General features: G+C 38.6%; 1 protein-coding gene across 6 annotated transcripts; it reads right to left on the bottom strand.

Moving 5' to 3' along the window:
* Nucleotides 1–274: 274 nt before the first annotated feature.
* LOC148038348 (uncharacterized) lies at nucleotides 275–11,204 on the bottom strand. 6 transcript variants are annotated; one of them, XM_087670874.1, is made up of 7 exons: nucleotides 10,910–11,204; nucleotides 10,761–10,824; nucleotides 9,778–10,657; nucleotides 9,615–9,673; nucleotides 3,910–4,038; nucleotides 3,649–3,784; nucleotides 275–1,624 (listed from the first exon to the last, which is right to left on the bottom strand). In XM_087670874.1, exons 3-7 carry the CDS (start codon nucleotides 10,483–10,485, stop codon nucleotides 1,310–1,312), a joined length of 1,347 nt encoding a protein of 448 aa, XP_087527000.1. In that variant the 5' UTR covers nucleotides 10,486–10,657; nucleotides 10,761–10,824; nucleotides 10,910–11,204; the 3' UTR covers nucleotides 275–1,309. The 6 variants fall into 6 exon arrangements, with proteins under 6 accessions (XP_087527000.1, XP_087527009.1, XP_087526977.1 ...); XM_087670883.1 differs by having other exon boundaries at nucleotides 10,918–11,204; XM_087670851.1 differs by having other exon boundaries at nucleotides 10,761–11,204.
* Between the last annotated feature and the right edge of the window lie 13,580 nt (nucleotides 11,205–24,784).

Below are 24,784 nucleotides of genomic sequence, written 5' to 3'. Positions count from 1 at the left end.
CAAATACACAACGTAGATTCTACGAAACTATTGAAAATTGAGACCAATTTAGTGACACCATGGAACATATTGAATCCATACATATTGACTTGAAGATTATCTCACTATCTATTTACATATAACCTTATTATTCACAATTATATCATCAAAATATAAAGATGTCATCTAACAAGAATATTTATTTTTTGTACAATTATGTCAAGTTCACACAATTGATCCCCAATAATAACATACCTTTGTTACAAACAAGGGCAAAACCATGACCCTTGCTTTAATGTCATAGTTAAACTACAAATACCATATCCACCCTTCTTTGGTGGAGAGGGGTTCAAAACCCATTTCAGTACTAACACTCATTGGCATTTGGTCCAAATCCTCATATGCCTTACTTTAGTGGCCTATTTTTCAACAAGGAAATCCATTGCAAGCAATTGACATTCAACCATGGTGAATTCTAAGGTGCGAAAGTTTTTTCCATCATCCTACCAAGCAAAGGGCCTACTTAAAGCTGCCAATCCCTCTAAGTAGACAGATATGGGGCTTCATTTCCCAAGAATGAAGTTCAGTGACACTTCAACATGCAATCATCCATTCTTGGGTTTTGGGTAAGATGCCATGTACAACCACTTTACAACCACAGCATCCGTCTCTTTCGTTTTTTGCATTGGACTGATCATTGGTGCATTGGGCGAGTATGCAATGCTTTTAATTTTTATTCAGCCTCTAGTATCCATGGTCATGTGGGCCACGTTTGATGATTGTTATTACAACATATTACTTCCATGGTTATGACTTGCATGATCCTCAAAGACATGCCTACTCCATGGATGGAATCATCCACACCACCTCAATTGTGCCCGCTCCATGTGTTGTTTTCTACCTTTGAGTGTACTTGATTGGCATAAAGGACCCTTTGTAAATATTTCAATTCATTCATTCAAACTTTCTTCATGAAGAGGGCAGAAAGAGAGACAAAGAGAATGGTTGTACAATTCCTACACTTGTACAATCATTTAATAATAGGCAGAAAAACAGGATTGAGACTTGGGCCTGCTGGGTTTGACAAAACAAGTAGTTTGCCACTAGGGCAGCCACTGTTATATGTGTGTGCGCAGGCGCATGCACACGCGCGCGTGCATGTGTGTGTGTGTGTGTTTTGTTTATCTAAGAAAAGCATACGTAGTGAAAATCACCAAAAAAAGCCTGAAGAATCTATACATATCTCGATTTGCCATTGTCCCAAAAATTGCTCTATCATTGATCTCCCTCTTCATGAACCCGAACAACTTTCCATACATGATTGGAACAATCAACTATGGATACCATGGCTAGGATCTTCTGTACAGTTAGCCTCCTTGCTGAGAGATTCTTCGTCATGAGACCTTGTGTTGGATGCATTTAATGAGTGTGCCTTCTCAGATATGGCTTTGTGCTCTTTTGTACAATTAACCTCCTCTTCTTGCTGAGTTTCCAGTTTATCAGACACATTATCATGAGACCTTGTGTTGGGTATATTCAGTGACTCTGCCTTCTGAAGCGCAGCTTTGTGCTCTTCCTTGAAGGTCTGTAGTCGGCTCATTTTTTGCTCTGAAGGGGCTTCTGTGGATTGCTTCTCCTTCATCAACTGCATTGTGACAAACCTCACTAAGCCAAGTACCAATTGAACAAGCAAGAAGAGGTGTAACCTAAACAAAAACTTGTATATTTCTGTATCACAAGATTTAAAACCTTTAACAAAATCCATTCATTAAAGAAAAGGGTCTAGCATTTTCTGCTGTTTAGTGCTTCATGCTGCTGGTACCAGGAGAAGGGTAAGACAATCACCAACTTTGCAGAAAATAAGAGCATGGAACATTGTCAAAATACTATCCAAGTAGCTCTCAAATTAATCTGATCACATTGGTCACCATGCCCCATCGCACCTTCGATACAGCCTTCCTTACTGCTACCTTTAACGCATACATCATTGAGAAAAGAGCTCCACATTGAATGTTAATGAAAATTTCTGTCAAGGATCTAGTGCAAACAGACAACAGCACAAGGATTGAAGACAGCCTCAAAGCATGGGGAGCTCCATGCCATGAGACAGCATCCTCAAAGTTTTCATACAAGATTACAGGGTGACTCTGAGCACATGAGGAGATGTTTTCTTCATTCTTGCAATTCTGGCACCTTCCTCAATTTAAGGTCAAATATGGTCTGGCATTACAGACTGCCTGATTGGATGTTCGCTCAGCCCTTGTGTTAGACTCTTGATCTATTATAGGAGCCCTATACAGCGCAAATTTTGTATTTTTACCTCAGGAAGGGATTTTAAGGTGGTCACTATAGATTTTCTCCTCTTGGGGGTAAAAAAGAAAGAAACAACTGCAATAGCAAAAGTGAAAGCAGCCTCAAATTCTGAGCAAGCCGGTACAGTGCTCTCATTCCACCACCTTTGGATTAGTAAGTGCCTAAACTGTCCTTTTGAATTGGGCTTAACTGGCTACCTCTTTGTTTTGAACCTGGAAATCCACCCTGCTTTTCAGGAACAATGCTTGCCCAGTCCATGCAACTCTGGCAAAGTAGGAATTACATGTACTGTCATACAGCTGCCCCATGGCCTGAAATCCGTTCCACTGGAACAACTTCTCCATATGTGCAGTAGATATCCTGCTACCAAATACCTACTATCCATTTCACCCCTCAGTGTACAAAGATCATTACTCCCTCCTAAATCAGTGTATACTACACGCCTCCAAGAATGAGGATGGATCTATGAGAGACTCTTAGAAGCAAGCCAGTCAACTTTCCTTTCTTGACCTTAGTTGTCCATTTAGCCTAGCCCACACCACTCAAGTGTACATGTCAAGCTACCCTGGGATGAGAGTCCGAGAACAAAGAGTCCTCTTCTACAACAGACCCTAAGGTCTAACTTAGGGAATTGCCCATTGATACCAACTGCCCAACTTCTAGTCTTAGAAGATGCCTAACCCTGGATAAGTAAGCCTCTGCCATGAGCAATGAGAATCAAGGCAGGCTAGATGTGTGAATCTTCACACACGACACAAGATTCAGAATTGGTCTGACACAAGGAAGAAGACCACTCAGATATCAATGCCCTGAATCCTTTGAGATCTTACATAGGAAAGTCTGAACGCCTCTAATAGAATCCCTTAGAGAGATGAACGATGCATGGTTTTTTAATGCAGGCACATAGATGCAAAGAGGACATTCTACATTCAGGCCTAATATCATACACATGACACCAAAATCTGCATTAATTATATTATCTATGGGAGCGAACTTCCTAGGGCTGAGAGATTAGCCCCCTCCTTAACAAGAACCTCAGGGATGGGAGGGAATGAGGCTGTACTAGTCTGTAAGTTCCAAGGTTTGCATCAATGCATAGCAATGAGAATATGTTCGCTGCTTGGGTCACATGCAGTAGAGACTTAAGATACATTAACTCTTCAATATTTGACAGGTAGCAGAACGATGCTGGACATTCTAGTTCAACTAACTAGAAAGAGCATCGTGATGAAAAAGTACATCAAGCATTGTTGACCCAAGCTCAAAGCTCTTACCCAACTGGTAGACTTGCAGATAATCTCCACAAAGATAACAAAACATGTGCAAAATGTGAAAAGCAGAATGAATAAGGTGTACCTCAAGTGCCTTTGAAGCCTCTCTTTCAATCCAGACAAGTGAATGATCTTTTGTAGCATTACATGAAAGTACCACATGTTCAAATCGGCCCTCAACTGGAACTGCGGTCCGTACATCTGGTGGGTACCTTCCACACCTGTGGGATTGTAAGCCGCCTTTTACTTACACAAAATTACGACACAACAAGTATCACGTTATGTCAAGCAGCCTTAACAATGTTGACATAAGCTAACCTTACAAGTTTAGATAAGTAATTCATACCCACAAAACTTCCGCTCAACGATATGATACACACGGCCTGGTGTATACAGTCTTCTTGGATCTTGTAGCATTTTCTCTTCAGACAAGCACATGTCTTTTGTGCACCTGCTACATAGTAAGCATGGTAGACTGCCCAACAACAAGATGAAATTTGCACATGAGCGTTCAAAGAAAGAGTCTCTAATGAAATTCTGAATAGTGTGATGTGCAGATACATGTATAGTGTCTGGATCTTTCTGCAGTATTGAACGTATCCATGGTGTGTAGTCAAGAATAGAAGATACATAAAGCAGATAGTTTTACTCGTTAAACCTTTGCAATTCCAGGTATAGAAGTTTCTGGGTACATGTCGAGTGTACTTTATCTTCTTTATTGCTACATGATGTGCTGCAAACTCTGGTTTGGGGTGAATGACACGTCGTTTTTGCAGAACTACTTGCATACTACATGGTGAGGCCTCTCAAGTAGATTTTGAAAGCCCTTTCTTCCTTCTTTTCCAACCTTTAATAGTTTCTGACCTCTAAGGTTCAAAGATGCTACAAATCCCCATCCACACATGGCCTCTAAGTTTAAAGCCCTTGTTTCTTGTTGAATAGTCCTATTGTGCCACTGTGTCAAATGCAAAGTTAGCAACATCCAACCAAACATGTAAAGAACATATCCACATGTAAGAAACATGGACAATTTGTTTCTACAAGCTGTGGAAGGACTGTTTTTACACTAGTAATTGAGATATTAACACTAATAATGTGCTAAAGCAGCGATGACTTATATCGAAAGGCTAATCCACACAAGTACCAACATGAAATTAAGTTGAATGTGTGTCACATTGACAAGACAATGTTAGCTTGTGCAATGGGGGGCATTGGTTAGTTGTTTTGGACGTGCCCATGGGATGCCTAAGCAAACCTTGGTCATGGACATTGAAGAGACCCTTGGAAATGACTTTTGGTTTCATGGGGGTTAGGAATTTAAATCATTTAATGTCTCTGACTATGGTTTGTGAAAGGTTTTAACAATTTCAAGATCAAAAAGGTTAAGGATTTATAATTGAGGTTATGCAATATTTGATGTTATTTAAAATGAGGGCAAGGCCATAGGGCTATTCAGCTTGAATTTGCATGTGGAGGCCCGGATAATAATTAGAATTTTAGAATTTGCCAAGCATCAAGTTTGGATCAATTCAAAGCTGCATACAAGTGTATCTGCCATGTTGAGCTCTCTCTCTCTCCCATTCTCAAATGGTTTCTAGGCCATGCAAGGCTGGAGGAGGCTGTGGAAATTGGTTTTGGGGCAGCTGATGCACATTTTGGAGAAATTGACAGTGCTGAACCTGATTTTGGAGGATTAGACAATTAAAAACCCCTAATCAGCTACACCCAGCAACATTTATTGCATAATCTTATGCATGCAACTGCTATTTGTGCAGTGTTTCGAGGAGGAAAGGCAGTCATCAGATACTCCAGCACCCCACTTTCCCAAAAGTAAATGTATCTTCTAGTGGACTCTAGCTATCTGTGATGGAACTGGATGTTGTAATTAAAGCCCTAATAAGTTATAAGAGCTCAAAATTTATCACATTCTATTAATCCTTTATGTGCTTTCATGGCACTAAAACCTAAAGGGGAATGTAATGAATTATCTGATTTATCCTGTAGGTCAATGTTGGTGACCAAAGGACGTTAGTAGATCTTTGTTTTTCCATAATAGGACATTAATAGATCTCCCTCTTTTTTTCGTAAAAAAAAGATCTCCTCTCTCTCTCTCTCTCTCTCTCTCTCTCTCTCTCTCTCTCCCCACACACACACCAATTGAAGCCTCATTAGTAAATTTGAAGCATTTCAACATTGAATTTGCCAATTACAGACCTAGAAATTAGGGTTTATCAATTGTCTTGGGATACATACCAGCAAATCTCACCCATGCATGAAGGATTGTGGCTATCAAATTAATTTGGAATCAAGGGGCAATTTGAGAATTAGCTGAAAATTAGAGATTTCTCTCTCATGCTTTTTCTCTCTCATCTTGGTCAAATGCATGTGCAATTTGGCAATAAAAATTGGAGATTTGAGCCTTGGATTTAAACCTGATATGTTGCTGATTCGGGACTTGCTGATCTTAGTCTGAAACATGCAAGGATTAGGGTTTGCGTGGCTGTGTATGTGTGCATGCATGCATGCATGGTTGTGGAAATAAATTTGGTGTGTAGTAGAATGGGTATGATTCTAGAGGTCTACAAGAGGCCTGATTTACATGTAGTTGGAAGGGATTCAATTTGAGCTTTTCTGATTGTGGATCAAGGAGCAAGTTGGATTTTATGGATGTTGGTTATAAAGAACACTAAGATATTCCAAACGTTGTAAGGGAATTGGCTTGATCAATAGAGAAAGTTGGGAACTTGAGAGCATATCTCTAGAGTTTGAGGCAAGGCATGCCATCTTCCCAAGGATTCGAGTCAAATCTCGGTTGTACAACAAGATTTTGAAATTAACATGAAAGCAAATACCCCAAGGGAGCACTAATGTTTTAGTGCCAATCGAGTGTCGACTCATCTCAATTTTCTTTAGGGTAATCTAACCCAAAGTTGTGAAGTGTAAAACTTTCAACTTATCATTTCTTTTATGAATGTATTGCTTGTCATAATCAATGTTGTTCAAGGTTCCACCTCCATCCTCTAAAAGGAAAGACCAGTTTCATCGTTCCATCACCAGGATACATCAACTCTCTTAAGTAGCTACAAGCAATCTACATGAAATTGCATCGGCTGTCACAAAATCCAACAAGCATATCTTCTTCAAGCAATGCAAAGAATCATATTGTGGTGATGCCACATCAAAAGACAATGAAAACAATCCATTGCCCACTTGTAAAATGGGCTCTTAGTAAGGAGAGCATACTATAAATATTGATTTTGGCCATGAAGTTGAAACTTCAATGCATCATAATAATGGAAATCAGCTAGAACAAAAGGATTTGAATGCTCAGTTCATATTGGTGCCAAGGAAGAAAAACAAGTGTAAAAGGCAAAAAGCACCTTTTAATGCTTTAAAAGAGTATGTATTGCTAAAGGTGAATGCAGCATTGCCTGTAAATGCACCTAACCAAATGAGTAAATGCAAATGCTTGCTTTGGAACAAGGATAGCAAATGCATGGGAAGCTTGAAAATGAAAATACTATGCCTTTTGAACAACAAAGTATGCTTCCAAATGTGGGTCATCGAAGATAATTTGTAGATGGATCTAGTTTTCTAGCTATGGTCACTCATGGTGCTACTTCTTTTGGTATGCATGGCATGAACGTATTTGGTACATGGCTAGGAATATATGAGTAAAATATAGAAATGGCAAGTGAAATGCAAAATCCCATGTCTAGTCACATTGAAACCAGCCTTCCTTCTCGGATAGGGTGGTAAATAACCTAATTAAACACTAATTAACAAATTTACAATACTAAAATGCACACTTTACCATATAATCTTGGACATTGTATACCCTATTGGCCCCAAAATTGACACCCCTTGTGGTATTTCTTTATCTTAAATTGCAAATGAAAGGAATACGATTGAGATTCTTTGATCTTCTCCATTAATCCAAGTACCTCTTGCTGTCAAAACTAACCAACAAGCCTCCAAACCAATTTACCCCTTAGTTTGCTTAAGGATTGGCCTTCATCCTACTCCTTAAAAGACAAATTCCTCAATTTCAGCTACTGGAATTCAAGTCATAGGCCCTCAATTCTCGGCACTCATCCTAAGGCGGCTATCAAAACCCTAATTTTTTCTGTAAATTAGGATTTACAATAGAGATTGACTAAAATCTCTTCCTCTGATGGCTCAAATTGCTAAAAAATACTACGATAACTTGAGAGATGATTGAAAGATAAGAGAGAAATTTCAAAGTTTCATTGCGAGACATACTGAAAAACTATTGCTACCTTGCTCAAACAGCCATGGAAGCTGTCACCTACAACTTATGACCACCAAAAAGACCCTTGCCCCCTCCTGCATATTGTCATTTGAAACAAAAGAATCTTAGGCTGCTATCACGTGCTCTTAGAGAGCTTCAAACTGTTGTCACATACTATAGGACTAATCTTTGATGGCTGCAAATCACATCAGCAACCTCTTCTTGCTCTCTAACACACTCCTCTCTTACAATGACAAGAATAAACTTCCTCCAATCCCTAAAAACGTTTTTCCACTTGCATAGGTAAGTTTTACCGAAGTGATAGCCTTCTAATCTCATTTTTTAGCATTATCCAGCTTATTAAATTCATTTTTAAAATATTTATTCTAAAAATTAATTCAATTTCACCAATCAATTTGTCTTTCAAGTATCCATGAGCAATTATTGATCCTTAGACTAGCATTAATTATTTAATCAATGCCTAGTCTTTAATGTTACCACTAATATTAGTCGCTAATAAATTGATCTAAGCCCAAATCTGACACCAAGTGCCACCTAGTACCTATCAAGCATAATTTATTATAACTTTTTCCCTTAACACCCACTACATCCTTAAGATCCTTGGCCTGTTACCATGAAATAACTATCATGTGCATCACATGTGCTAAACAACCTTACACATTTGATTAATAATCAAATGTTATTAGCAAGATTAAACCATCTCAAAATTTCACATCCCCATAACACACATTGAATAATTCTCCATATACAAGCAGTAATGGTTGTTAATGCATCTAATGCTCCTAGTATATTCGATACACAAGTAATTGGGATTGATTGACAAGATGCAATGTTTAAGACTAAACAAACTCAAATTATAGCAAATATACCATTTTTGCAACAATTTGAAAGTTCTAGGATCTTGCTAATCGTAAGAAAAATGGCTCAAAACCTGTTGCAGATTTTGAGACAAGTAAAGTTAAAGGTAAAGTTTCCATGCACTACTTGGTGAAATTTCAAGATTGTTTCACCTATCAATGCAAATGGATAGAGAAGGATGACCTAGCAAATTATCCTCAACGTTGTGCTTTGCCTTGAAAGTTGGAGTCAACATTGGTCAGCAAAACATAGAATGCCCAAAATATTGCATGATACTCAAGGGGGAGATTGTACCTCTACTCTCCTAGTGATGGACAACTTAGTTATACTTGGATCCCAAATGTACTTTGTTTGCATTCCAAGTACTAAATGCTAACAATATTTTTGCTATTGGGATCACTATTAAGTTTACTAGTCACTATGGTTTAGTTTGTAAATGGTATAGCTTTTACCATGGCTCTAAAACAATACATTTGTGAGGCATGCATGAAATACATGAAATGTCCATTGGAATGTGATATATATTTGTAAGATGTGTAGGGAATATATGGATGGTATGTAATCTATATCTGCAGACGATGCAAGAGAAGTGTAGCTGCATGACTTACATGCGATGTACATTTGCATGGGTTAATCAAGATGTATATAAATTTGGCTCAATGTAGACATGTGTAACAAGACTTTTATCTTTCTTCAAATATTAGCCTACTTCAGATGTGCAAACACAAATCAATTATGCAAACATCAAAGTTCTTCCTTGCAGCAAAGTGCATCGGCAAGTTTAGACTGATAAACAAAATTGTCTATCATGTAAGCTCTATAGGAATCTGATTTAAAACAACTATGTCTCGAATCTTTTCACCCCCTTTAAAACATTTGCAAAGAGACTACTGAGCCACTCAAAAAGAGAAATACCTCACCAGAAGATGCACTTGAATATATCTTCTAAAGGTGTAGCTGTACGAGGTAGAAAATCATCCTGCATGGTCAGAGATTCAACTGATAAGCAAACCAGACCACAGAAAAAATGAGCATTACTCTGAGAAGGCTACATGAACACATTGAGATGATTATCAAGAGTACCTGCAAAATAACAGAGTGAATGATATCTGCATAGCGAACCGCTAAGCTCAAAGACATACACCGGGCAGGAGCAACTGCATAACACCGAATCCTTTCCCGAGGTATGCCACCAATGATACTGGGATCCTTTGCCACAAGCATAGTAAGCATGGCTGCAATACCTGAACCTAAGGAATGACCAGCAAATGTTAATGTATATGAAGGGTATTCTGACACTAAACGGGTCAACAATTCTGCCTCCTGATTCAGTAACCACTTGGCTGATTTCAGAAGGCCATGGTGAACAAAGCCCCCATCGAAAGATTCTTTTCCCAACTTATTGTTCAACAGCACAGCATAATCCTTCTCTTTCTTGAGATTCAACCCACGAATGGCGAAGACAATATCTTTGTCATTGTGATCCAGATAAATTAGATATGGAGGAGCATTGCCTTGATTTTCTGCGTAACTCGCTCTTTTCACAACACAGTTAATGTCCATCCTGTAACCACCTGCAGGTGGCCACCGGGGATTGCTCAAGTCCTCCTCGTAGACAGCCAGGAGGACTCGGGATATCCTCGGGACTGGCTCGAAATCATCAGAAGTAGCATGGTCCCAGTCCTGGCTATCTTGGTAGCCAGCATGGCAGCACCTCTTGCAGATGTAGGGCCCACATGCCAGAAGGCAGAGGCATTCTGCCACAGGCACTCCCAGAACAACAAAGGACATTGTGTCCTAGAAGCAAGCTTACAGGCTGGAAGGCTTGAAACAACAATTTTGATGAACAAAATCTGTGGAAAAGTGAGCTGGAGGGAGGCTGATGAAGCAGGCTCGAACAACCACGACAGAGACCTCTCTTCTCTGATAGCAAAAAGGATAACGGCCCAGAGAGCCTGCAGGCCTGAAACCGACAGGGGAAAGCTGGTCTACCCAAATGGCCAGGCAGTGATGATCATCCGGAAAGAGTAACAAAGACAAAGCCGAAACAGAGAAATTCAGCTTACCCAAATGGATTGGCAGTCATAATCCGAAACAGAGTGACAGAGAAAGAGCCGAGACAGAGAAAATCTGTCCACCCAGATGATCGAGCAGTGAGACGGCAATCGGAAACAGAGTAACAGAGACAGAGCCGAAACAGAGGCAATCTGCGCACCCAAATACCAGATTACGCCATGCGGATCACTCTGATACAACGCGCGAGTATCGACAACCCAATGCAGATAACTCTGACACAACGCGCCAATTACACACCAGCATTGGGAAGCATGTTACTCGAGTGTTAAAGCAATCGAAAAGAACGATTTTTTTACGTCGCCCAATCCAATGGATGAATGCAGCTGTTTGCAACCCAATGGACCTTACTGGCTCCGTAATGCGACCATACGACAGAATAAAAGCATTCCAGATCCGCTGCCACCGTAACGCGTCTGGAAAGAACGAATTCACCTGAAGGAATGGAAAGTGTTATGTGCACAGTGTGCGACCCACACATCCCTTTGCCAGTTTTCCACCAGCAGCTTCACCGTGCGTGCTGAGGTGTCATTATCAAGCGTTTGTTGGATGGGCTAACTGGCTATTCCCCTATATTCAACATCTTATGCAAGGGGGTAACTCCATGCAAGGGGGTAACTCCATACCTAGCTAAGAGCTTCTCCGAGGGGGACACTGCATACCTAGCTATTGGTTGGGGCCTCGGCCTTCCTAGGTATGCAATGTCCCTTCCCCCCTCCACGCTCGTGATGTTGTCGTAATTCACAATGTAGGAATTTGCATCGGGATTTGCCTAAACTTATTGAGTTTGGTAAGGATACTCCAGCACTTGGGTGTGGTTCTAAGTTCTAGCCTTAGGGTTAATAGCTTTCGAAGGGTATTATTTCAATTAGATGCATACAAGTTCTAGATAGCGAAAATCTCACGATCTTCAAGAAATTCCATTCCAAAATCAATCATAGAAATGTAGCACTTCCCTATCGTAGTGTTTACTTCTCGATTGTTACATCTTTAGCCCCCACTAATGTCGTAAAGTTGTCATATATTTGGGGCTTCTCACACTACTATCCACTAGTTTGTAGAAGCATGATATTGGATGTGCACAAGATATCCAAGAGAGACCTTATAGTCTTTGGAAAGTTCCTAGACACATAACCACATGGTACTTCATTATATTGATGTTTATTTCTATATGATACATCTTTAGCACCCCCCCTCCCCCCCTCTCTTTCCCCTTCCCTAAATTGATATCATAAATTTAACTTGCATGAAAGGCTCATTGTACAACTAACTCGTTTGCCCTATATATCAAGGTCTTTGGTTTCACTCCCTACACTTAGGATTTTTGTAGTTATGCCCCTCCTACAATTTTCAAATGACATGTATAAAATTACACAAGACCACCAATATTCAATCTCCTATCTTGACCTAACCAATAGGACATAGAGACTTAGAGTCTCCATGTGGGTTTGATGGGGTGTGACAAAGAAAGCTTCAAAATGGGAGGAGTCACAAAGACACTTAACATTAGCTCCTCTTTTAAGTTGTAACATAAACAAATGTTGAAGATCTAAAAAGGACACCCATTGAAGATGAATGGCAAAAGAAGGTTGGTGTACCTTCTCATCCATGGTCGAATCTAGTTGAATGTGGGAGTTGAACACCACTCCTAATAGTAAAGACACGCCCACACACCATCATTTTTTCTTACTTGAAACTTTACCAGAAACATGTAGAACATGAAAAGATAACATGTGTGTGGGTGTAAAATCTTTTCATGTTCTACATGATTCTAGTAAACTTTCAAGTAAGAAAAATATAATGTGACTTTTAGGTAAACTAAAGATTTCCATGCTAGTTCTCAAGCTACACTTTAGCTAGCTTTTTTTTTTTTTTGTTATTCATGTTTCTAGGAATGTATGTATGTAAAAATCTTTTCATGTTCTACATGTTTCTAGTAAACTTTACGGTAAGAAAAATACAATGTGACTTTTAGATAGACTAAAGATCTCCATGCTACTTCTCCAACTACACTTTACCCGTTTGAAATTGTTTTGTGGTTTGCATATTTCTAGGAAACTTTTAGGAAAGCCAAACATGATTTCATTTAAGCTATAGAGAGAGAGAGAGAGAGAGAGAGAGAGAGAGAGAGAGAGAGAGAGAGAGAGAGAGAGAGAGATTAATGTTTTTTCTATGACTTGAGAGAGGAAAGTTAACTCGGTATCATAGAGGAAGGTGTCAATGTCTAGTTGTTATGGAATGTGAGTGCCCTAGATGACTTGAGAAAGGAAAGCCAAGTATCTCATAAGGGAGGGTATCAATGTCAAGTTATTATGGCATGTGGATGCCCTTGATGACAATTTGTAGAATTACAATACATAGGTTATTATGGTCAAATGAATCATATGCTTAACTAATAACCCATATGTCACACCTAATGAAAATTTGTCATCTCAAGAGGTTAAAAAAGGTATTATGTTACTAAAACAACAACTTTATAGATAAAGAGGAAGAGCAAAACTTCAAAACAAGTTCACATTTAGTTATCATAAAATTTCATAAGTTGAGAATGTGGCTAATAGAAGTGATTGTACATGTTAGAGCTTAAAAGTTTTGCTCAAGTATGTATGGGCATGCTTTTTATTATTGAAAACCTTTCAACAATAGAAGTCATGACATCTATTCTATATCTATTCTATTCTATATATCTTATCTTTTATCTATGTATATTATTTAGAGGTTTACCTAGGGGATCTCGAACTAACCAGAAGGCTCCCATGCCTATGCAGCACAGGGAGGAAAAGTTTGATATTCAAGAAATAAAGTATGCTTTTTCTTGAAGGGTGATTAGGGGTTATATTTATTTTCTATCATTCCTCTCTCTCTCTCTCTCTCTCTCTCTCTCTCTCCTACACATATGAAATGATTTTTTTTTTAATGAGATATATAAAATCACATGATATTTCAATGGTTGAACATGTGTATGCAATGAGTACATACTTTAAAAACACTCACAAATGCACATACACTATAAAAAAAGAGTTAATTTTTTCTTTAAAGTTGAGCATATGGAATGAGATAATAGCTTTAATGGTTGAACATGTTCATGTAATGTATACATACTCTAAAATCACAAAAAAAATACACATCAACTGTAAAAACATGTAAACAATACATGGACACACAAACATGTACTTGTGCACATACATACACACATGTATGCATGTATGTATATATAGATACATACATACATACATGTACTTGTGCACGTACATACATACACACATGTATGCATGTATGTATATATAGATACATACTCACACACGCATAAACATATATGAATGAGAGAAAAATGGAGAGAGAGAGAGAGAGAGGGAGAGAGAATGGATATACATTTATAAAACATGTACTTACATACATGTACATATACACATATGTAGTGCATACATCTACACACAAATATATGCATGTACATATATATGTAGTCTATTCACATATGTACATACACAAACATGCACATTCATACATATGCACACACATGAGGTAAAAAAAGATGAGAGAGAGGAGGAAGAAAATGAAAGGAGAGAAAATAAAAATGATGAGAGGGAGAGAGAGGACACATATTTATGAAATCAAGCAAATAAACACACACATATACACATATATGTATGCGTGCATATACATAGAGTATATAAAAAAGGAGAAGAGGTAAAATGAAAAATGTGTACGTGTGTGTGTGTGTGTGTATGTGTGTGTATAATTCAAATACATACATACACACACAAATGTGTGTGTGTGTGTGTGTGTGTGTGTGTGTGTGTGTGTGTGTGTGTGTGTGTGTGTGTATGTGCGCATATACATACACATATATATGTGTATAGATAAATATGCACATGCACACATATACATACATATATATACATGTATGGCATGTATATATGCATATATGCTCATACACATAAATATATATAAGTGAGAAAAAATGGAGAGAGAGAGAGAGAGAGAGCAAAGGAGAGCGAATGGATGCACACTTATAAAATATCCACTTACATACATGCATACATGCACGTATACAGACATACGTCCACACACACACACACACACACACACACACACACACACACACACACACACACACACACACACACACACGTACACTCACGCATGCACCCACACACACACACACACACACATGCACATATAATATATATACACACGTGCATACACCTATGTACACATGCATACATATGCACACACGAGGTGAAGAAAGATGAGAGATATGAGGAAGAAAAAAAAGAAAATAAAATAAAAATGATGAGAGGGAGAGAGAGGACATGCATTTATGAGACCACACAAATAAACACACATATTAAACAGATATATACATATTTATAAGACCACACAAATAGACATACACATATAAAATGCATGTATACATATATACATATGTATACATGTATGCACATGCATACACACACAGAGAGCATATAAAAAACAAGAAGAGGTAAAAAAGAAAAAAAGTGTGTATCATTCATACACACCCACACACATACAAATACATATACACAACACACATACACACACACACATATGTATGTGTGTGTCATTCCTATATGTATACACACACATACATATACACAAACGCATACATAAACATATGAGAGAGAGAGAGAGAGAGAGAGAGAAGAAGAAGAAGAAGAGAGATTGGACATGGGAAAAGAAAGAAGAAAAAAAAAGAGTGATATAATAATTTAGTCAATTAGATATTAATTATTAATAAGTCAATACACTACTAATAAAAGATAATTGTATTTCATCAACCTATTATAAATTAATTATGAGAGAGAGAGAGAGAGAGAGAGAGAGAAGAAGAAGAAGAAATTCTCAATATAGTTTATGGGTTATCAAATTTATGTAATGTTGTAGGCTCTATGTGAGGATAACATACATGCCATGATAGGCTCAATGCAAATAGAAATTACCGTTAATTGTGTTTGTCTTTAAGAAACTTTAAGAAATGGTCACAAGGGTTGTTTGGAGATATAGTTTAGGCTTGATCTTATTAATGTTGGCCTTCCACTCCCTATATATTAGCGAGTGCATATCCCTTTCACACATTCAACATTGTATTAGTCTAAGTTGCCAAAGCTTTTGAAGTTAGGATTATGATATGGATATCAACCTCACATGAACCCTCTTTGCCACATGAAATATGCTTTTGAACACCAACGCAAAGTATCTAAAGAACACCAACGGAAAGCGATGGGAGAATCTAGGCGTGAATTGCCTATTACACTTTTATTAGAAGGCATTTCTCCTTCTCATATAATTTTAGATGTAAAAGATCATGTAATATTGAGCATAAAAAGTCACAAGTAGACAAGTACATTTGATATTTCTAGCCACATAAGGCACTCTTTTCTAAGACTATCTCTGCCAATCTTGGTGATTGGCTACTAGGGCATGATATGTAGCAAGTCTAGAACCCATAAATATATCCCAAGTCCACCTAAAAGAGCCTTTTACTACCATAATAGATTTAGTGAGCTACCTCATCCCCCTTGAGAATGTTATTAAACCACGTTGTTGCATCCATGGCTCTCGAAGGTCTTCTTATTGAATAAGCCTTTATTATATTTGACCTAGCTCTAGAATAAAGTGGCTGCCCAATTTTTAGATACCGTTTCACAAAAGTTCCACTTGCTACCCAACTATAGTATTTCCTACATGGATTGGATTTCAACATCCAATTGCAATTGAGCAGTGTTCCTCTTGCTAATATTGATACTGCCATTATACGAGTGGAGGAGATAGAGTCTGATTACAAATGGCCTACACATCTAGGGCAAATCTCTATTCAAGTATAGGTCCTTACAATAATTTGGCATTACCTACAACTAGTGGAGGTTAGGGTGTGATAAGACCACCTATAACAAACCCTAATGCAAGAGGAGACATTACACCTATGCTACCAGCTTCTCCTAATGTTGCTATGCCAATGGCTAGCCAAATGGGCCCATTAAATAGTGGGAGCTGAATGATGGACCCCAATGTAATGCCAACTAATCATCCCCTAATACCTAACTAGGTGGTTAAGCCATTGGGATGCCAAGTGGATGATTATGATTATGAGTCTAGTGCATTGAATGTTCTTGGTGAAGTCAAAGACATGATGAAGCATTATACTGATATGATAATTGAACAATATAGACAAATAGCCATAAACATAAACTTCCTAAAGAAGTAGCAAAACTTAATAAGAAGTCGATGTCTTGAAGAGGCCGGTCCATCAAGATTTAGTTATAAGTGGTGTGGTGGTCAACACTTCCAGTGGAATTACCCTCATGTGAAGTGTGATATATGTGGGAAGTTAGGACATATGGCCAATACATGTTGGAGTAGAGTTAGCTCACTCCAGCAAGGCAGTCAACAACCTAGGCCAGTGAATCGTCGATCAAATGATATGAGTCCTCGAGGACAGGGCCCTAAGCAAATCTTGCAAAGGAGAAACACCACCCTAGAGGAAGTTCCCAATGGAGTTAGTTTGGTAGAGGCACTTCCAATTGATGGGAACTCGGCCTTAACAATGTAAGAGTTGTCACCAAGGGCCAAAAAATGAAAGAGGTTCAGAATGATGACCCTAATATAAGTAAAACTAACCTTAAGTCCATCATGGTTGACAAGAAGTTTGTAAATGCCAATATCTAGGTGAACCCTCTTAAATCTAAGGTTTCGTAGAGGAGCTAGTGGTTTAGAGCAAGCATAAGTCAAAAGTGAAGGAGGTTGTTTATTAGAAAGTTGAAAGAGGATGGTGTGGTAAGAAAAAAAGGTTGTTGCAAACTTCTATGAGTTCGATCTAGCAAATGCTCTATGTGAAGTCAAGCCAGATGTGAACTTGCTAGAATTAATATGGTTGTCATCTAACATTCACAAGGACTTCAAGAAAATCCTACAAATGGGTTATGTTGTAGAACCTGCTGGTGTCAATTGAGTGGGTAGTGAATGGTGGAAACATGTGGAGAAACACTGCCCTAGAGTTTGGGCATATGTTGATGGGATCTTGATAGAAAATGATGTGGTAGATATCTATAAGCATTATGAATATGGACTTATTGGAGAGGCTTGGTTTGCCAATTCAAAAGGATATTACAACTATCCTAAAAATGGTCAGTGATACTTTTAGACTACCAGAAGGAATAGTCTCTTAAGTATATGTAATAGTAGTGCATATTGAGTGTGTTTTTGATTTTTTTATTATCCATTTTGCTGTTTGATATCCTAGCTACTCCGTTGATCTTTGGGTGTGGGTTGAGGAGAACGATTTTGGATGTTTACCCTGAATGCCCACAAAATGAAAGGGCACACCTCCCACTATAGAATGGGAGGCACTTAATGGTACCTCTGTCACACTGGAACTTCGAGCTCCAGTGAGTCTAATGAGGGTTCCTTAATGGAGAAAGTCTATCAAGTGTGTTTAAGTGAGGTGTTAAGGGCAAAAGATTAGATATGCAATGCTTATGTAATAGAGTGGGATCTTGGGACTCCTAATGATCTCTATCCAATCAAGCTCATTACTATATTATCTAATGATGAGCGTGCAAACTATGTATCACTACTACATGAGTTTAGGGATATATTTGCATGGAGCTATGATGAATTGAAGGGGATTCCCCCCTTTATTGCCATGCATATGATTCCATTGAAAGAAGGTAGTAAGCTAGTGATGCAGAAGGTTAGACGAATACCTTTTGAGCTAAGAGAGTCTCTTTTTGAGGACTTGATGCGTCTAAGAAAGGCAAGCCTGATCTTTCCTATTGAACATACTAAATGATGTTCATCGATCGTGAAAGAAAAAATAAGAACAATCAAATCATCTTATGTATAGATTTTAAGGATTCGAACAAACAGATAGTAAAGGACTACTATCCTTTGCCCTTTATTGAGACCATATTCTAGATCAATTGGTAGGGGAAGAAATGTACTCCTTTATGGATTGCTTTGCAGGTTATAACCAGATGGCCATAGCCAAGGAGAATAAGTTAAAAATGATATTCATTACAATATTTGGTACCTTTGCATACCATGTCATTGCTTTTGGTCTATGCAATGCTCCTAGGCCTTGATAAAGAACATCTGACAATACATTTGCCATGTAAAATACGCAGGATCTAGAGCATGGCAAATGTGGAAGCTATGGAGGTTGAAAGAGGAAAAAGAAACTCATGAACACATTGACCTTGACTAGACAAATTGTTACACAAGTGCATTAGGTTCCAAGATTGAGACTTGGACTCATAAACACAATCTTGTGTATTGACAGTGACATGACACTTTACTGGAAAGAAAAGAGTACTATCATTGCATTAGAAAAAGAGTGCAAGTACAATGCTTTATAGGATTTGAGTGGTGGTACTTTCTCCTATTGTGCATATGGGATTCTGGTCCTGAGCCCTCACTGCTCCTCACAAAGGGACTGAAGTAGGTGTGATTGCAAATATCTCAACACCCCTCCTCAATCACAACCAAAAGTACAAAGTGTGTAGAGGCTTTAGTGAAAGTAGCACCTGCAAAGTGTGGGCACAGCATAAATATGGCAAAACACCAGAGGCTGTCACAGAAAAGGCTAAGTATGGGTACCACAAACATGATGGACATCCAGAGGCTGTAGTAGGGGCCTCACAAAGTGTATAGAGGCTGTAGTACAAGGATAAGTGAGGAGTTTACAAGTTTATGTCTGAGGCATTAGGGCTAGGAAATACATAACTAAAAAAGTCTATCTGAATAGAAGGACTGATGAGGTTTGTCCTTCTCCTAGTGGTCTTCTTCTTCTTCTTTGTCCTTTTCTCCATTTTCTTCTTCTTCTTTGACTGCAACTAGTTAGGCCTTTTGGGACCTCTTTCTGGCGTGGTAGAACTTCTCGGGGCGTCCGGTCCTTTTGCAAAAGTCACAGAAGAGCTGATCCTTCTTGCCTTTATACCTGTTGCCAACATATAATGCATGCTCATCTCTAGAGGTACTTGGTTCTTCCTTAGTTTTTAGCTTCTTTTCCTCCTCTAACAGTGATGCCTGGATATCAACAAGTTCAAGATTTGTCATGTTGATTAAAGTTGTTGATACATTTCAGGAGGCAAACTCTTAAGTAGAACACCGATGCAAACATCTTCTTCCATTTTAATGTTGATTCCTGCAAGTTGGGTTAGAAGTCATTCCATGTAATTTAGATGTGTGGCAAGTGATGTGCTGGACTTTATTTCAAGCCTGAAAAACTCAATCAAGAGACCATCCTTTGATGATTTAGACTATGCACAGAACAAAGTGTCAAGTCTCTTCCATGTATCATGTGAGGTCTCACAGTTATCCACATGGTGGATATAGCTGTCATCTAGCTCCAGTTTGATAATGGCATGAGCCTTATCATCGTTCTTTTGCCAAGTGACAGCAAGATCTGCATCACGAGGCTTCTTTTCTTTTCCAGTGGTAATGGTCTGCCAAGTTGATCTTTGTATGTGTCAAAAGACACAAGTAATGGCAGTGAAGTATCAAAAGATACTAGTTTGAAATTTGATGTTTGTTGCTTGAGTTTGACTTGATGATCTTTAAAAACTCTTCATAGCTTCCCCTCCTTACTGATTTGATGGTTGAATACTTGCTGGAAACTTCAGATTAGAGTGGCCTTGGCTTGGTTTAAGTGGCAGGAGAGAGAAAATGAAGGAAAAATGAGCTTGAAGGTAAGTGGCTATGGCTATCCTGTCAAAATAGGGACCAGTGATTGGTAAATGAGCTCCCACGAGCTCCACAGTTCGAATCTGCTCAAACCCTTTGAGATGGAGATCCCTCACTAATGGGTCTAACTCCCCTAAGAGGGTTTGTACTCATTTTTCCCGAGTTGAGAGATCTAAGCCTTCAAAGTGGTCGCTGTCAAAACTGCACCCAGATTTGGGAAAATGCAAATGCCAGGCATGGTGTGCATCAATCTCCTCAATTTTTGTGCCAAGAACCCTTGACCTAAAGAACAATTTTTGAGAAGAAAATTCGAAGAGATATGGCCTGATTGATGAGATATGGCTGCTCCAACAGAGGTAGGTAGGTGTTGTCCATAGACACAGTTATGGCAGCAACTTTGAAAAGAGGCAATGTTGAAGCTATAGTTGCCCAATCTCAATGATTGAGGTGCCAACGAGGAGCTCTAGAAGTAGAGAAACACTTCTCGAGAAGGAAGTTCAAAGAGATTTGGCCTGTGGAGAGAGATATGAAAGCTTTAAGCTAACAGGGTACTACTAGCTATGGCTGCCATGGAAGCTTCATTCAAGGTAGGAATGCAAATGAAGTTGGAGATAGGGTCCAGTACTCAAACTGAGTTGAGCAAAGATGGAAAGGAGTTGAGAGGAGTGAAAGGAGAGTTGGGCCATGCTCAACTGAGCTCTAATACCATGTGAAATACGTGGGATCTAGAGCATGGCAGATGCGGAAGCTATGGAGGTTGAAAGAGGAAAAAGAAACTCATGAAGACATTGACCCTAAATAGGACAAATTGTTACACAAGTGAATTAGGTTGCAAGATTGAGACTTGGAATCATAAACACAATCTTGTGTATTGACAGTGACATGACACTTTACTGGAAAGAAAAGAGTACTATTATTGCATTTGAAAAAGAGTGCAAGTACAATGCTTTATAGGATTTGAGTGGTGGTACTTTCTCCTATTGTGCATATTGGATTTTGGTCCTGAGCCCTCACTGCTCCTCACAAAGGGGCTGAAGTAGGTGTGATTGCAAATATCTCAACATATCTCCCCTGAAGAACTTAAGGTTTTTATAGATGATTTGGAGGCGACTACCACAACGTGTGATAGAGAACTCATTGTCCTACGTAAGTGCTTTGAGCGTTGTGTCCTAAGTATTGCACAACATTAAATCCTTGAAAGTGTGTGTTCAGGGTCCCTTACGGCTTATTTCTTGGCTATGTTGTGAGTCTAGCTAGCATTGCCACCAATCCTCAGAAAGTAGCAGTAATTGTGGACACGAGCCCACCTGCTAGCCTTAGGGAGGTTCAGAATTTTTTTTGGTCTATGGGATATTATCACCCATTCATTAATGCATTGATGTAGCCTCAATCCCATTGTAAGATGCATCGATTCTGCATTATCTATCCATAGGCAACCTGATGGAAACTTTTTTAAAATCTAAGAAGAGAAAGATTAAGCAACAAGCACTTTGCTTTTCCATTATATAGTTGGTCTCTTGTATAGAAGGGGAGTGGACGAAGTGTATCGTTCTTGCATGGTTCTTGATGAGATTCCATTTATTCTAGAGAAATGTCATGACTCAATATGTGGGGGTTGTTGCAATATCAGAGTGAGAGCAAGAGAAAGTGTGCACAAGAGGGAGAGGGAGCTCAAGTACAGAAGAAGATCATCTTACTTAATGACTTGTCCACAAGTACAACTAGTACACTCTCTCACAATTTGAGACTGACCTCTTGGCTATTTAAATAGCCTCTAGATGGCTAGGGTTAGGGTTTTTCCCTCCCCTCTAGTTCATTCACACCTAGCTATCCTTATCCACCTTTGCCTACATAGGGTTTACATGCCTATCTCTCAACACTCCCTTCAATGCGAGAGTGATGCGAGGAGGCATATTCCACAGTGGATTCCATGAGATCACAGTGGATTCCGTGAGGATTTTTTCCACGATGGATTCCATGAGGTTTTGAGGTGGATTCCATAAAACTATATTTATTTGCCGGGGCTCGTACACAAGGTGGATTCCTTGTGCAAGAAGTTGACAAGGACGCCTGTCCTTTTTGGGCATCATGTTAATTTAATGTGCACATGGGTGACTCTATGGCGGGTGATTCCGTAAAATGCATATTAAATTAATGGACATTTATGAGTTTAGAGTGCAGTCATATTAAATTGAGGTTAGGACAGAGTTCCGACCTATTTATTTATTTTGTAGCTGAAGACTTCTAGGTATTCACTTTTGTCGGTTTAATTTTATTATTTTCTAACAATTGTGAATGCTATAGTTGATGTGTAGAGCAGGCAGCAATGGCATTTGGAAGTACCGGGGGCGATGGTGTGTATCCAGATTACCTAGAAGAAATTATCATTTTTGATGGGCCATGCCTTATCATTAAAGGCGTGGCATCAATATTTATATAGGCGTGCTTATTTATTAAAGCACTTGACAAACATTTATTACTTTGTGTGTGCATAGGCGCTTGGTTTAAATATTTCATTGCACAACCCGACCTTTGGGATGCCCAACCGCTTTATTCTTTATTTGGGCAAAAAGCAAACACAAAAGCCAAAGCATGCTAATTATAAATTGGGCTATTATTTAGCTTGGAGATTAATAAATTTATAAATACATGCCTTGTGAAGCGCTCACACAAGGCATGGGGGGAGATTCTACCCAATTTTTCTTTTTGTCTCATGTCGTGCAAAACCTTCTTCTTACTTTATGAGTTTTAGTAGAGTTCTTTGTTCTTGGGAACCTTCTGGCATTCACTACGTGCGCATACAACATCCGATTTGTGCACCAGAGAGTGGCATTGGACTACACAACATGTTAATTTGCCCCCCCCTCCCCCCCACAAATGGGATGCCTTTATAAATCAGGCTACAAGAGTGCTTATAAGTAGATGATTTATAGATTTAGAAAAGTTGATCTTCAAGCGTTTTGGAGACAAAGTCGGTCTTTCCAATTCTTTTGGTACCTTAGAAGTGGTAGGACATTTACTGGTAATATGCCCTATCTTCTTACATTTGTTGCCCTTCATTTTATTAGGATTTTTTTCCAACAGTTGTTGACAATATATCCCTTCTTATTGTAAAAGGAGCATTTAGTGGAGACGGTATGAGCCAAGAGTTCCCTACGAGCTGTTGAAGTAGATGCCTGGCTTGTGCTGCCTTCTTTCTGATTTCTTTTATCCTCATCTAAACAAGATTGAATGTTGCTTTCCAAGCTTGGATAAAGGACATTTTTAAGAGTAGTTGCAAGAGTTGGGAATATCTTCTTTACAACTTTCAAGAAAATTGCAATGGCATCTTTATCATGATTTGAGCTTGCATTGAGGATAGTTGTGCCATGAGCCCCTTCATTTGAGAGATGGACTTACCTAGGTCTTCTCCTTGCATATGGTCCAAGCTAAAAGATTCGATCTTAAGGAAAATTTTAGAGTTATTTCCTATAGCGCCCTAAAGCTTTTCAAGCTCGTCCCATTTCTCCTTGGTAGTGGAGGGTTGGTCAATGTGATGAATCAAGGATTCATCCATATGAAGTATGATTATGGCTTGGGCTCTTTCATCATCTTCTACATCAAGTGGGTTTTGATGGATCAATAACCTTGGTCCCTTTGATGAAGGGCCAGTAGCCCATTCCATCATTTTATACTTCACTAATACCTACCATGGATGAAAGCATTTTTTATCAAACTTACAGATTTGAGGTCTAACATCAACATAGGCCACGACCATAATAGGAAGGTCTTATCGATTACACTAGATAATGGTAGTGTCTTATCCATTACACAATGGCCAATAAGTGTGAAAGAAAAAGAGATTATTAATAAGTAGCATGCTTAAATGTGATATGTTACAAGATGAGATGAGGAATGAGGACAATGGTGTATGTGTTTATAATCTACATATAGCCTTACAACGACAGTTAAGCACTCGATACATATGCTTAAGATGGAGACTAATCTCCTCCAAACTAAGATTTAGTATAAAATATCTTCCACATACTGATTAGAACAAAAAACATGACTATGAATTGTTGTGATGGGTGTATTTCACAACCTTTTATTTTTCCATGTGAACCTTCTCTTAGAATCATGCAAGGTGTACATAGCTTTTGGGTGCGTAGTTTAAGCCTTATATAGGAACCAATGTTTACAAAGACTTGTACATTTCTACCAAATAAGAGTGACCTATGTTTTTTAAAAATCATTTGTAGAAGTAATCCTCTTTGGGAATATTTATCTATAATAATTCTAGCATTGTGCTTGGATGGATTTGGAAGTGAGCCACATA

This window comes from Lygodium microphyllum, chromosome 3 (genome assembly GCF_053477565.2).
Source record: "Lygodium microphyllum isolate KBCC chromosome 3, Lygodium_microphyllum_v1.1.10, whole genome shotgun sequence".
In the NCBI taxonomy this organism is placed as follows: domain Eukaryota; kingdom Viridiplantae; phylum Streptophyta; class Polypodiopsida; order Schizaeales; family Lygodiaceae; genus Lygodium; species Lygodium microphyllum.
Note: the sequence above shows the minus strand (reverse complement) of the source record. Positions and strands in the feature narration are given on the sequence as shown.

Bases quoted from the DNA above. Each gene is read 5' to 3' on its own strand.
- LOC148038348 (XM_087670843.1), bottom strand. From the start codon at position 10,485: ATGTCCTTTGTTGTTCTGGGAGTGCCTGTGGCAGAATGCCTCTGCCTT. The intron at 3,785-3,909 runs GTATGAATTACT...ACAATCCCACAG, and splicing joins GTTGAGCGGAAGTTTTGTGG to GTGTGGAAGGTACCCACCAG. The intron at 1,625-3,648 runs GTACACCTTATT...GTCACAATGCAG, and splicing joins AGGCTTCAAAGGCACTTGAG to TTGATGAAGGAGAAGCAATC.